At 28.5% G+C, this 13,755-nt stretch overlaps 1 protein-coding gene across 6 annotated transcripts in view; it reads right to left on the bottom strand.

Moving 5' to 3' along the window:
* Positions 1 to 5,632: 5,632 nt before the first annotated feature.
* Positions 5,633 to 13,755, bottom strand: part of LOC107446303 (fat-like cadherin-related tumor suppressor homolog) — a 456,785-nt gene continuing 448,662 nt past the window's right edge. For 5 of the 6 annotated variants that reach the window (XM_087157390.1, XM_087157391.1, XM_087157389.1 and 2 more), the window contains 2 exons: positions 12,847 to 12,885; positions 5,633 to 10,024 (listed from right to left, as the gene is read on the bottom strand). In XM_087157390.1, coding sequence (XP_087013516.1) covers positions 9,321 to 10,024; positions 12,847 to 12,885 — 743 coding nt within the window. In that variant the 3' untranslated portion in view covers positions 5,633 to 9,320. The remainder of the gene's footprint in view (positions 10,025 to 12,846; positions 12,886 to 13,755) is intronic. The other variant, XM_087157394.1, reaches the window with a different exon arrangement.

Below are 13,755 nucleotides of genomic sequence, written 5' to 3'. Positions count from 1 at the left end.
TCCTACTTGATTCCATACTTTCAGCAACAATAGCCTGAAGACAGAAATTTTTACCTTTAGTCATTATAAAATTTCTTTATAAATTTTTTTATTTTGGTAGGTATTTTGTTTGCAATAGAGCGTAAAAAACTACACAGATATTTTAGTACAGTAAAAAATTACATGGATATATTAAATAGATTCCAAATTTTGTATAGAAAGAATAATTAAAATGCAAAAAAACTTATTTATTGAAATCAAATGGGAAGGATAGTTTTCAAATAAAATAATTTGAGTTGACAATAAGTTCGGGAATAAATTTATCTACTAAATAAAAATATTAATACTCACTTGGAAAATAAATTATTTATATTAATATTGTGTGATATATTGCTACAGAACTTACGATTTCTCTTTAGGGAATGTACAGTTAAAATGAAAATTTTTATAAAATGATTATTATGAACACTACTGATCAATATTTGTAGAACAATTTAAGCTGCTTTGGAGTGAATGTTAATAACATGACATAACAAAAAAGAATTTTACTTTTAACTTGAGATCCTTAAAAATGTTATTTTCTTTATATTGTTTCGCATAAACTGCTGGTTTATAATGATATATTGCATCTATAAACATTATATCTATCGAAAATAATTTAAAAATGATTCAAATCTATATTAACTGAAGTTCTTGATTGAAAAAATTCTAAAAAAGCGATATTTATAAAATTCGTTTGCTTAAAATATTGCAGTAATTTTTTAGCTTTTAAATTTTACTTTTCCGATCACTTTTAAATTTAAACCATTTAATCGTATCATAGAATATGGCTTATTTATTTAGTCGTATCCTAGATCATGTAATTGACGAACTGTATTTGACTAAAAAATGACTGACTATAAATAAATTTAAGCATTTGTTTTTGATTGAAACATTTGTAAAATCGCTTGCTTGAATAAATAAATAAATGGAAACAAATATGTATACTTTTTACAAGGCGAATTATTTCATTACAATTAATAGTGAAGTTCAATTGAGCACATAAGTTAGACAAAATTAAAACAAGAATTTTTAAATTGAAAGCTGATTTTAATTTATGTCTTAAAGAAAACTGAAAGGAACGACGTGTAAAATTTATAAATCGAACATTTTTGTTTGAATTCTACATACATTTTAATTTATTTATTAGTTATTTCTTCATGTCATTGACAAATTTGTATTAAATATTGTTTCAATTTTTATCATTTCAAATCGTATAGAAGATAAATAAATTCAACAGTTTAAAAGTTCACACACAACAACCAAATGGGAAGAAAAATCGTTTGATTTTGGAATTAATTATGACTAAAAAGCCCTAAAAGCAAAATTGTAGTACCTCGTTATTTTCGATCTTCAAAAATATAAACTTTAAAGTGAAGTGAGCTGAAGATACCACCCTGAATTTAATTCGAATGATTGAATTTCGACGCATACTGAAAATCAATCCTAATGGTTCAAAGGATTGACCTCAAATATTCTAATTAATTAGTCTTAACTACAGAGTCAGAATCTTGACCAGCAAAATGATAACCGAAAAAATTTTGAATTGGGAGGTATACAAATTTTTACATGATTTTAAATTATTTTTTTTTTATATAAAAAATTTAAAAGAAACCAGTCGAACGGTTTCTGTTCTGAGATATAAAATTTTGAAAAAAGGCGTATTTTTAAATTTTCATTTCTCAATATCTATTCGATTTCGTTGAAATTTTTTCATTTTTAAAATGGTGTAAAAATTTTGTATGCCTTTCAATTCGAAATTTCGGCTCTTATTATATAAAATAGTTAACAACTATTAATTTTGTCCTTTTTGGACTATTTTAGAGTAAACGTAATCCAAATCCCTATTAAGAGGTAAAAAAAAGCGTTTAAACCGAGAAAAAAGTACGTTTTTGTGATAGATTCCGTAACTTAATAGTTGGCAATTAATTTGTATTTTTAGGTTAATTTTTCGAACCATTAAAAATTTATTTTAGTCCGTGAAAATCTATCCGATCACAAGAATAAAAGTTATTCTGGGTGATATAGATTTTATTTATTTATTTTTTGCTCACTACATTATAACATTTGAACTATATAATTGAAACAACTTGAAAAACAAGATTTTAATAAGTCGTAGCAAATACAATAAGCGGAATTTTAAACGAGAGATATAGCATTTACAAATAGCATCACGCACGAATGCTGTGCATTAGCTCAAGTGAAAACTGAGATTGTTCTATAGCAACTGCATTCATAAGCACTTCAATGTGGGGTTGCTATGTGAAAATGCTAAATCATTCTAATATCTAAAATATTTAAAAAAAAATAATAATAATAAAGCAATCGCGTTACAAAACAACATTTTCACGATTACGAGAAAAATCGCAAATTTGAAATTGATTTATTTTGCACATTTAATATAAAAAAATATCAGGCGATTATAAACAAAACTTTGATTGCTTAGTCTACGATTAGTACAAGATAATATTCTAAAAATTTATTCCGTAGTCAGAATTAAAACACTTTTACAATTAAATACAAATAATTTTTACGAAGTTTTTCAAAATTTACACTTACCTGGTTGTAAGACTTTGTAAATTTTTAAATTCATTGAAGAACAATGTGAAATCAAACAAGATTTTTATTTACTCACGTGTCGGTTATTTAAAATACAGAGAGAAGTTCAATTAATTAAATGGTGCTCGACTTCGCGCGCAGGTCGTCGGGCTACCGAAGCGGGGGTGCCATCCCCTTCGCAGAGGATCAAAATTGTGATGGCATGTCTTCGGATCATCCTCCGGGATGTTTCCCAGACCGTCGCCAATAGCCCATTGTGCAGCTCTAGTGCGACGTAAATTAACAACAAACAAACAATTAATTAATGTAAAATATTCTAATCTATAAAAATATAGCTTAAAACACGGCTCTACATTAAATTTAACAGCTACTTGAACATTTTGTATTGCTAAATTTGCGATAATTATAATTTTTTTTTAATGTTAAGTGGAAGAGGTCACTGCAGATCATAAGCGCTTAAAATACTTGAAACAAGACGAATTTCTTATAGTCTGGTGTAATATAGTCAAGAAGCGTTGAAGCCTACATGACTGAGGGGCATTGTCCTTACGCCAAACGCTTAGAAGCGTTGAGGTAGTGGGTTCGAATTTCACAGAAAACCTGGATGTATCTTGATGCTGTTTTTTCCTTTCTTCAACTTAACGAAGATTTATACGTTCTTTGAATTGAGCACACATATCTGCTTATTTTTTAAAATGTACGGTTCTTGGTTTCTTTCACATCTGAATGACTATTAGCATCGACTTTTCTTTAACATTGATCGTTGTTGTTGTTCATTTACGTCGCACTAGAGCTGCACAATGGGCTATTGGCGACTGTCAGGGAAACATCCCTGAGGATGATCCAAAGACATGCCATCACAATTTTGATCCTCTGCAGAGGGGATGGCACCCGCTTCGGTAGCCCAACGACCTGCACGCGAAGTCGAGCACTTTACGATAGCACAGTTTAAAGAGGACCAATACCGCACACTTTCGGTCCCTACGCAGACTGATCCAAGTGGTCACCCACCCGCACACTGACCGCAGCCAGTGATGCTTGACTTCGGTGATCTGCTGGAAACTGTGCCTTAACGATCAGTCCACTGCGGGACTTAACATTGATCGAAATGGGCTACAGGAACTCTCTACCTATGGTAACACTTCGCATGCTTTCACCATGAGAGTGTGGAGAGTCATGGGAGAATGAAGAACGTTAGTTTTCTATCTTAATTTTCAAATAGATTATAAACTTTTAAGTTAGGAAACTATATAAAACTGAAAACTACATAATATATTGAATGTAGTTCTAACAGAAAGAGTCGGGGAAATTAAAAAAAAATATTTTTGACAATTAAATACGAAAAATATTAAGAAATGAAAAAATTATCGAATAAAATTATGGAATATCGTAGTGCATTCCAATACAACTGAGAAGAGGGAAAGAAAAATATCCGAAGATTTTTAGAAGATTAAAGAAATAGGAATTTTAAAATTAACATATTAAAATCTTAATCTGAATATATGGTTTGACATTTTCTTGTTTAATATTCTACTGACACTTTTTTTTAAAAATTGTTTTCATTTTAACAATAAAAAATGAGCGTTGTTTAGTTTTTTTTTCTTATTTTTATTCCACATTAAAGTTAGGACAGAAAGCATTCTGCTACAAAATGAAAATAACATCAACTGAAGGATTCAATATGGCATTTTTTTCTTCTGTTCTCAGTTTGACTGTCATATTATGTCGCGTCGTGTTTTCCTTTTTTTTGTACACCAAAGCAAGTTATATTGGGTAAAGTAGTAGCCATATATATAGCTCAAATCAATCATTAGCTATCCATTACAATAAAAAAAGGCAGACATCCAGACAATTAGCTCTGTTGAACACCCATTAACATCTGAAATCTAACAATGTCAAGAATTCCTGAGAATACTTGTTTTAATCAGTAAACAAATTGTTCTCCAGTGGGTGCCTAGTCACTGTGGAGGGGGCAGATGAACAAGCGGACTTTTTGTTTTTTTGGAAGATTAATATGTTTGTAAAAAGAACTATAGATTTATCTCTAATGGTTAACGAGACCTCCAGACTCAAGACAATCATAAAAAGCAGAGGATGTCTTCCCGATACAACCAAAACACAATGCAATTGCGTTTTTTTTTGTCTGTTTACAGGACACAATCGCCTAGCTGCTCAAATATTCCGCATTGGCGTTTCAACCGATTCTACTTTTTCACTTATCTTTTTTTACTCTGGAGAAGTAATGGACAAGGTTCATCCGCTCCGGTCTGTGAACCGCTAAGTTGTAAGGCAGTCGTGGATCTACAGAGAAATCTAGGTACTGGGAGCAAGATCACACATTAGGCAATGACCTCAGCCTTCTTGTTCTTGGTTATACTGTTTGAGTCTGTAATTTTTTAAACTTTTTGTCTAGCCATTAGAAATAGTATGAAAAAGATTTTTTCTTTTGTTTAGCATGAGTTCTCAAAAAATGGCTATTTATGATTGGCAGTCTCAATGTTATTTTGCTTAAATTTAAATAAATCATTCCAAGTTTATTAATGTCCCGCAGTGGACTGATCATTAAGACACAGTTCTCAGCAGATCACCGAAGTCAAGCATCACTGGCTGTGGTCAGTCTGTGTAGGGGCCCCGAGGATGTGCGGTATTGGTCCTCGTTAAACTGTTCTACTGTAAAGTGCTCGACTTCGTGTGCAGGTCGTTGGACTAGTGGGGTTGTCATCCCCTCTGCAGAAGATCGAAATTGTGATGGCATGTCTTTGGATCATCCTTAGGGATGTTTCCCAGACTGTCGCCAATAGCCCACTGTGCAGTTCTAGTGCGACGTAAATGATCTACAACAAGTTTATTAATCTTGGAGAAAGTGCAACGGTTTCGTTCCTAGCTGTTTGGATTACTGTACTTAATCCCTTGAAATAATTAAGTACAGACAGCTGATTCAGTGATTTTGTTTATGGACATTTGACAGAAATTTTTTCAAGCATCAAAAGAAAATATTAGCTATTATCACAGACAATCATAGAATGAAATATGTGAAATGAGTGAAAAAACTGTAAAAATTTATGAAAATTTTTATTACAAGACATTTTAAGAACTATGTACACTTTTTTATATACACAATGCAAAATGGCTTAAGTAGCACCAATATGGACAAATATTCTCAAACAGACGCACTGCGCCAGATTTGGACAGAAATGTTTGGCGTTTGCAAAAAGTTGGTCGCAGAGCTCTGACTAATAATTTAATGTAGTAAATGCACAGGGTAAAGTAAATTACAAGATCAATCTAACATATAAATCTGAAATTTCTATTTTTTTTATGAACAAGAGATTGCCTTTAATCATTCAATGTGGGTATCTTTTTTTTTATACAGTAATATTTTTCTAAGGTTTTTAAGAAAGTTTTGTTTTAAAAATTATAGAAATGGCTTATAAATAAATTTAGTTACAAAAGAACAATATGCAGGAAGATATATTCAAATATGGTATAAAATATTATAACTAGCATATACAAGGTCTAGTTAGAGAGTTTCAAGTTGAAAATGCACAATCTAATTAGCTAAATTTGAAAAAAAAAATTTTTTTTTCTTCTTAATATTTCACTTTATATAAACTGGTTTACATTTTTACAACAATATTTTAAAGTTATATTTATTTTCATATTTGAAACAGCATAGAAACTCTGGAAATTGTAGGCACTTAAATACAACAGTTAAGACAAATAAAAATATTTTTAATATTGACAGAAACACTTTATTTTGCTGTAACTAAGTTCAAACTTTGTAACTAAGTTCAATTAGAACTAAACAAAAATAAGCAATACACTTACTACAAAATAATGAATTACATTAAAGAATGATTAATTTGACTAAAAAACTTAATATTTTTCAAAGAAATTGTTCAGCAATCCACTCGAGTTCAGGGTTTTTAACCATTGAATCACATAAAAAGATTTAGAAGGTTTTAAGAAATGTAGCATAATGTGATGAACTTAATAAATAACTGCGATAAAGAAAATTTAACTTAAGTGGGAAATTCAGTATAAAAATGAAGATCAGTATAAGCAGTATAAGATGTATCTTAAAAAGTACACCAAACAGATTTAGATATACAGGTACAGTATTATAACTTAAGTTATTAAATTTGTTTACTGTATTAAATGTTTACAACAGTTAAAAATAAAAACATTCAGAATGTTAAGGGTTACAATAAATTGTCCATCTTTTAAACACCATAGTTTTCAATATATATTTTTTGTGTTTTATTATAAAAAAAATTTTCTACTCTAATAAGTAAAAATATAGTGTAGTTATTACAATTTATTGGTTAAACATAAACAAATCTAAAAGAATACCCAGCTAACTTAATTGTTTGATTAATAAGCAAAATACAATACTTAGTGCTATTTTCAGGGATGAGATTGGCCAAATGTCAAAAAAGCTGAATTTTCATGCGAGTAAATCTTACGTGATTTATAGCAAAAATATCAGTAGCATATTCTCATCCAGTTTCGCTGATGTTGTAATGCTTATATATAGCAATAATCGTCAATAGAAAAACTGCCACATTTATTATTTTAAAACGTTTCGTTCAATAAAAATTTAAATATAATCTCGGTTATAACTTTTAACAACCCAAATTAGGCACAGAAATAAGATACATTATCCTAATGCAACTTGTGAACGAAGTATTAATTTATAGAAAAATTTGTAAGCAAGAGAAATTTTAATTAATTAAACACTATTGTCAGGGCATTTGAATTTATGTAGTTTCTTTAACCTGTTTAATTCAAAGAGTCTATGTTTTTCATGTAAAATAATGTGAATTCATTTATTTTATTCACATCGATCTCTTAAAACAGACTAATAAACATAAATAATCTGAACTACTAATGAAGTGGTCCTTTGAGTCAATAGTTAAAGAATACCAGAACTGAGTAAAAGCAATATTTTTTAACAAACTAGCAAGTATATTATGATTTTAATTAAATCACAAAGTAACAAAGCATTTTTACTTTAGTGCAAAACTTTAGCAGTATACAAGATTTCAGAAAATTGAAATAACAAGACTCATGACACATTTTAACAACACCCACAACGCCAGTTAGCAAAATAAAGTTATTGTAAGCTTAAAAACTGGTGCAAATTTTAACACGTGTTGTCAGTAACATTCTGTTGGACACAAAATGGAATGTTGGAAAAAGATTTTAGCACATAGAAACAGTACATGTTTTTAACTGCATGCAAAATAATAATTAGGACATGCTCATAATAAGTTGAACTTCAAAAATAACACTTATTATATTGGATTAAGAACTGGAAAAATATATGAAAATCAGATAATAAACATGAGTGATTATACGAAATCATCCAAAAGGTAAAATTAAAAGTGTGAAATGAAATTTAGTTTTAAATATGAAAGGGAGAAAAAATTAGCATTTTTGGCACAAAAAAGCAGCAGTTATAAAAAAGATAAATTTTTTCAAAATAAGCTGCCATTTACAGATATCACATTTATATAGTTCTGCTCTTCTCATTTACAATGATTGATTTAAATACAAAAACCTTAAAAAAGAATGTATAGATACAATTAAGTATTCATAAAAAAAGGAATAAATCACTTACAAATGCTATCAAAATTATTACAAAAGTAAAATGTTAAAAAAATTAAAAATAAACGTACAAACGAGATATGTAAAAATATAGCTTTGTACTAACTTTGAAAAATTATGATACCACTCAGGCAGTAAGTGAAATGAAGTACAAAGATGTAACAATTGAATTTTCTACAATTTATTTCATTTGTTATAGCAAAAGTGTTCAACTAAATTTCTTGTAAATAGCATTAATATTTGAGGCAAAAACTAACCTTTATTTATTCCAGACTTTTCTTTTAGTTAGTTTCAAAATTGACTTTCTCATTAATTTTCAAACAGAGTATTATTTTTCATTATTGTGAGATTCAATTAGTTCAATTTTGATAGCAAGATGCATGCATGAAAATGGTATGTACAATGTTTTAACAAAAAAGAAAGAAAAAACAAACTTTTTTTTCTTCCTAAAGCAGAAACTTTTTTCATCACATGAATGTGTTCAAACAACTTAAATTTTGAAAGGAAAAAGTGTCATATATAAAAAAACATACACATGAAACAATAATGAAGAAAAAAAAAAGATGCATAAATAATGAACATAGAAGAGGTCAGTAATAACAGATATGAAAGACAAGGAAAAAAAGCTGCATTAAGGGAAAAGCAATTTAATTATAAGTTTTTAAGCATATCACAAAGTTTAAAACAAAAATCTATTTTTTTATTTTGAAATAAATATCTTGTAAATTAGAATGAAAATTATCACCATTTAAGTGCATTAATATGGAACAAAAATAATATAAAATACAGTTTCATTAAAAATTACATCTAGCTGAGTAATTTCTCCAAATTAACAAGAATTTGAAAATTACATTAACAAATTTTTGTTTCTCAATTTAAAACAATACTATTTAAATTTTTTTCATAAGTAAAATAGTTTGCTTCAATTTTTTAAAGCTTCATTTACTTTAAAAAACAATGATCATGACTTCTATTTATTCTATCTTATTTTCTATGCTTATTTTATGTAATTTAAGATTTCATTTGATTATAAAATGAATACACCTCACTAATTTCAATGAAAACAAAAATGAAAATTTTGATTTAAAATCAGGAACCATTTAGAGAAAAACAAAAACTATTTTACAAATCAGTTATAAATGAGTAGAGCAAAACTTTTCATTCAAAATTTGAGGTTGTTTAGAATCAATATGCTCATAGTCCACATCACTGTCATCAATTCCGCAGATAGCTCCAGAAATATCTGAGAAAGAGGCATTCGTTGATGTGTAACCACCAACTGACATGGACAAGTTATCAAGCCCGTCCCTGAGAAATCCACGTCCACCTTGTGATGGAAAACCATACGTCATAACTTCATCATCGGAGAGATCACAAATTTGGCGCTGATCACCGTTCCACGTATGATCAGGGCTAGTGTTCGCAGTACTTGTGGCATGAGTGGGGAGGTATGAGTTGGGATGACGCTGATATTTGTGGGGGGAAACTGGAAGACTGTCCACCTCATCAGCAAATTCAAGTTCGTTCATTCCAAGGATGCTTTCGAAGTTTGGCACAGGAAGAAGAGCATCATCGAAATCATCGTTATTTTCTGAGTCACCCACGTACTCAGACTGATCAAAATCTTCACTTCCAGATTGGTTGTTATGTTGTTTCAAATCATTTAAGTTACCTACATCACTTTCTTTGGGTAACAGCTCGATTTGGCTAGCCCTGCTGTTGGATTCAGTACTTGGAATACTGGATGAGTCCCGTATTTCTTTGGTGGATACTTCAATAATATTAGCTAATGGTTTTTGAGATGCAACTGCCCAATCTGAACAATCCCATATGTAACCTATAAAATTTAAAAGAAAAAAAAAGTTTATAAGCTGTGTGTAATAAATAATCGTAAGTACGTAAGCTTTAAACTGCTGACAGATCTAGGGAAATGTTTTCTTTAGTAGAATTTCTTTTCTCTAGAAGAACAGGTTTTCTGCACAAGAAAGCAATCAGTAACTTTTATCTTAACTAAATTAAGTGTCAACAGTGAGAAGGTAATTAGATTATAGAAAATAAAGGTGTATAATTTAAAAACCATACAAATTAAATTTTTTCAGAATCTGTTTTTTAAATTTGCAAGTCCTATAGTTACTTTATAAACTTTTTGATGGATTCTGATCAAAAAAGGACATTTCATATATCTGTTACTTCTAAGTAAAGCTAGTCTTTTTATTCTGATAAATAATTTTTTTCTATAATCTCTCTCTACGTATTTAATGAAGCAATTTCTATACAGTCAGAGCAACTTTGGGGCCAGTGAGCAACAGTGAACATGGAATATACCTTCGAGAGTAATAAATATTTTTTAAACAAACGAATTTTTTTAAAAGAAAATAATAGTAAAAATATTAAGCTTGAATTAATTTTATTCTCATTGTAACTGCAAATAGTTAATTTTAACAATGTCATTGAATATGTGCTTTTTTAACAAGATGTAATTAAGTAGTACAAGTTATGTTTGAAAATAATTATACAATAAGGCTTAACAAAAATATTATTAATAATTAGTTACATAAAAAACTTTGATTATTAAACTTTTATTATCAATATTACTCACTAAGAATTTATATTTAAAAGGTTAAAAAAAATAGTTAAAATACACAGACTTTGTATATTTGTGGTAGCAGGTATATTTGTGTACTTTCATCTTTTTCAAAAAGAAAAAAAAATTAATGCTGGAAATACTTTTTTTTGTTGTAATACATTTCTAAGATGCATTATTTTAAATACAAATGTATGTTAGCATACGTAAACAAACTTCGAAAATCTTCTACTTATAAAATTTATTTTAAATAATGCACTTTTTCCCCCCAAGAATTATTTATTTTTTCTGTTGGACATTTAATCTATCTCTATTTAATATAATACATCTCAATTTCGAAATATACATGGTTGACCATTGGTTTGCATTAAAACAAGCTCAATCCCCATTTCTTCAATTAATCAATTCCAGTCTGAGTTCATTTAAATAATAATCATATTAATTTAAGTGTCACAATAACAAATTATTTTTTTTATTTCTTCTGAAATTTTCTTAAAATGGTTTTACAATTGAACGCCTTAATTAATCATTTTGCACAAAATGATATTTTATGTGATAATGCAATGGGATAATCATGCTTTTGCATGATAAAACTAAAGTTCTTGATTATTCTAAAAAATGCAAACATAATAGAATTTTTATTTTATATCATAACAAACGAATACCATATTCTATTCTACGTGCGGGTAAGAAAAGTATATATAGTAATGCATTTAAAAGTAACATGCACAATAAACATTTAATATTTAGATATATACAGACAAATGTCTATTTTAAAACATGCATTCATGTATATAAAAAAAGTGAAACACACAGTTGGGAGGGGGGAAGAAAGCATGTTGTAAGTGAATGAAAAAAACAATTAGTATTTTATCCAAAAAGCTATATCTTCAGTATTCATACAAGATTTCTCAACTACAGAGTTCCTTGAATTTTTTCCCAAATAATCTTATAAACTCTGTCTTTAAAAATAAGAAATTTTTTTTCTTCAAAAGTTAGAATAATTATACTAGTACTACTAATAAAAACTGCAATGCATATTATTAACAATTTGTACATAATTATAGCAAAATTTTTGATAAATTTAAGGAATAAGAATTTTGAAAGATAATTTCTCATAACAATGAAGACAAAGTTTCCTAATTTGGGTTGACCAATAATTTGTTAAGAAAAGTGATTGAAATGTGCGGTTTGCAGTATTCTGCTTAGATCACTAGAAAGGGATTCTTACCAACTTTCAAAGTTAATTACAATGTTTGCCAATAGATGGCAATGCTTAAAGAGAAAAACTATGAATCAATGCTTTATTTACTTATTTTTTTAAAAGAAACTACATTTCTCAGTAACTACAACAACCTGTAACAATTTGAAAAATTAATAGACATTTATGCAAATATTTCATTAATGGTCTTATGATATGGAATGGTCTTCTTATGTGTTGCAGAAACTAAATTTTATTTTTTTTAAAGTCAGAAGTGCCATCAATTGATTATTTCAAATTTCCTTTTTTCTTCTTCTTTAGTTTAGAAATCATTCCTCATTTTTGGGACTCAACTAGTTTGAAATTCATAACTTACTGTAGAGTAGTTTAAAGCTAATCACAATTCTTTACATAAAAAAAAGGTTCATGAATGATTTACTTTGAATAAAATACAAACATAATTTTTTTACTCATCTTTCACATTTCACAATCTGCTTTCTCCTTAATTTATTTAAAAATCAGATAATTAAAGTAACTATATTATATCAATACCAAATACATCTTACATATTAATAGGCAATGAATTAGTAAAGTACTATTTCTTAAGATATATACAGTATAAATGAAAGCTATTAATATTTCCAAGCGGTTAGCTTTAGCAAATTCCATGAACATTATAACATGGATTAGCTAAGCGTGAAGCATTACATACCCTGAAAAAAAACCTGTTTTTGAATAAATCGTTGGAGTTAAAAAACCCACACATTTATTCCAAGAAGAAAAAAAATTCCATGCAGCAGGCAGTGGGTGAAGAACATGCACTTAATGCAAAAAGTAGGAAAAAAAATGAACAAAAAAAGAAAACTTAAAGTACCTTCCGCAGTGTTTCTTCTCCCACTTTTGTTCTCGGTCGCTGTGTGAGAATGAATATTTGTAATCAAGTAACCAAGATAATAGTTTTGTTTTTAACTAATTGTTGAAATCAAAGATATACAAATTAAAAAAATAAGACAAATAAAACAGCAAAAAATTCCTACAGCTACAAAAAGCCAAAGACTTTTAAAATACTAAACTCTTCTTCAAAGTAAACACAATATCAAAAATCAGCATGCTTTTACCTAGAGAAAAAAATTGAAGTTCTTACACTAGTGATATTGTTCATTCACTTCAACTGTATTCCAAAAAAGAAAGAAAAAACATAAGATAGAAGCAGATGAACTAATAATAAAAAAAAGGCAAATTACAAACCAAACTGCTTTTAATACAACTCCAATGAAATACTACTACTACTAATAAGGCATTCTAACACTTTGCTTCCTACTTTTAATGGTAGAAATAGAAATCTAGAAAGATTTGTGAGTGATGAAGTAATCACTTTTTTTTAATCACCAAACTGCTTTTAATACAAATCCAATGAAATAATGCTAATAAGGCATTCTAACACTTTGCTTCCTATTTTTAATGATAGAAATAAAAATTTAGGAAGATTTGTGAGTGAAGAAGTAATCACTTTTATTAGTTTAGATGGTGATGGGCTGGGTTAAAAAAGATCATAATTGGACAGAAAAAATGACATGGCTCATAAACAAAAAGTGAATGGTCTAATTAAGACTTACGAAAAGGTTACAATCTAATAGGACCTGTAATTGTGATTGGCAAGTTCACTACCAAACTAGCCCATCACTGAGATAAGACACTTTGATAAAATTGAGTAAATGCTACTTTGTTCTTAAATAGGACATATATTAAAAGTAACACAATAGGAAAAGTTATGAAAATTGTT

The sequence above is a fragment of the Parasteatoda tepidariorum genome, chromosome 2 (assembly GCF_982258835.1).
Source record: "Parasteatoda tepidariorum strain Cologne lab strain chromosome 2, Ptep-v5.0, whole genome shotgun sequence".
Lineage (NCBI taxonomy): Eukaryota > Metazoa > Arthropoda > Arachnida > Araneae > Theridiidae > Parasteatoda > Parasteatoda tepidariorum.
The sequence above is the reverse complement of the archived record's forward strand: the minus strand, read 5'-3'. Positions and strand labels throughout refer to the sequence as shown.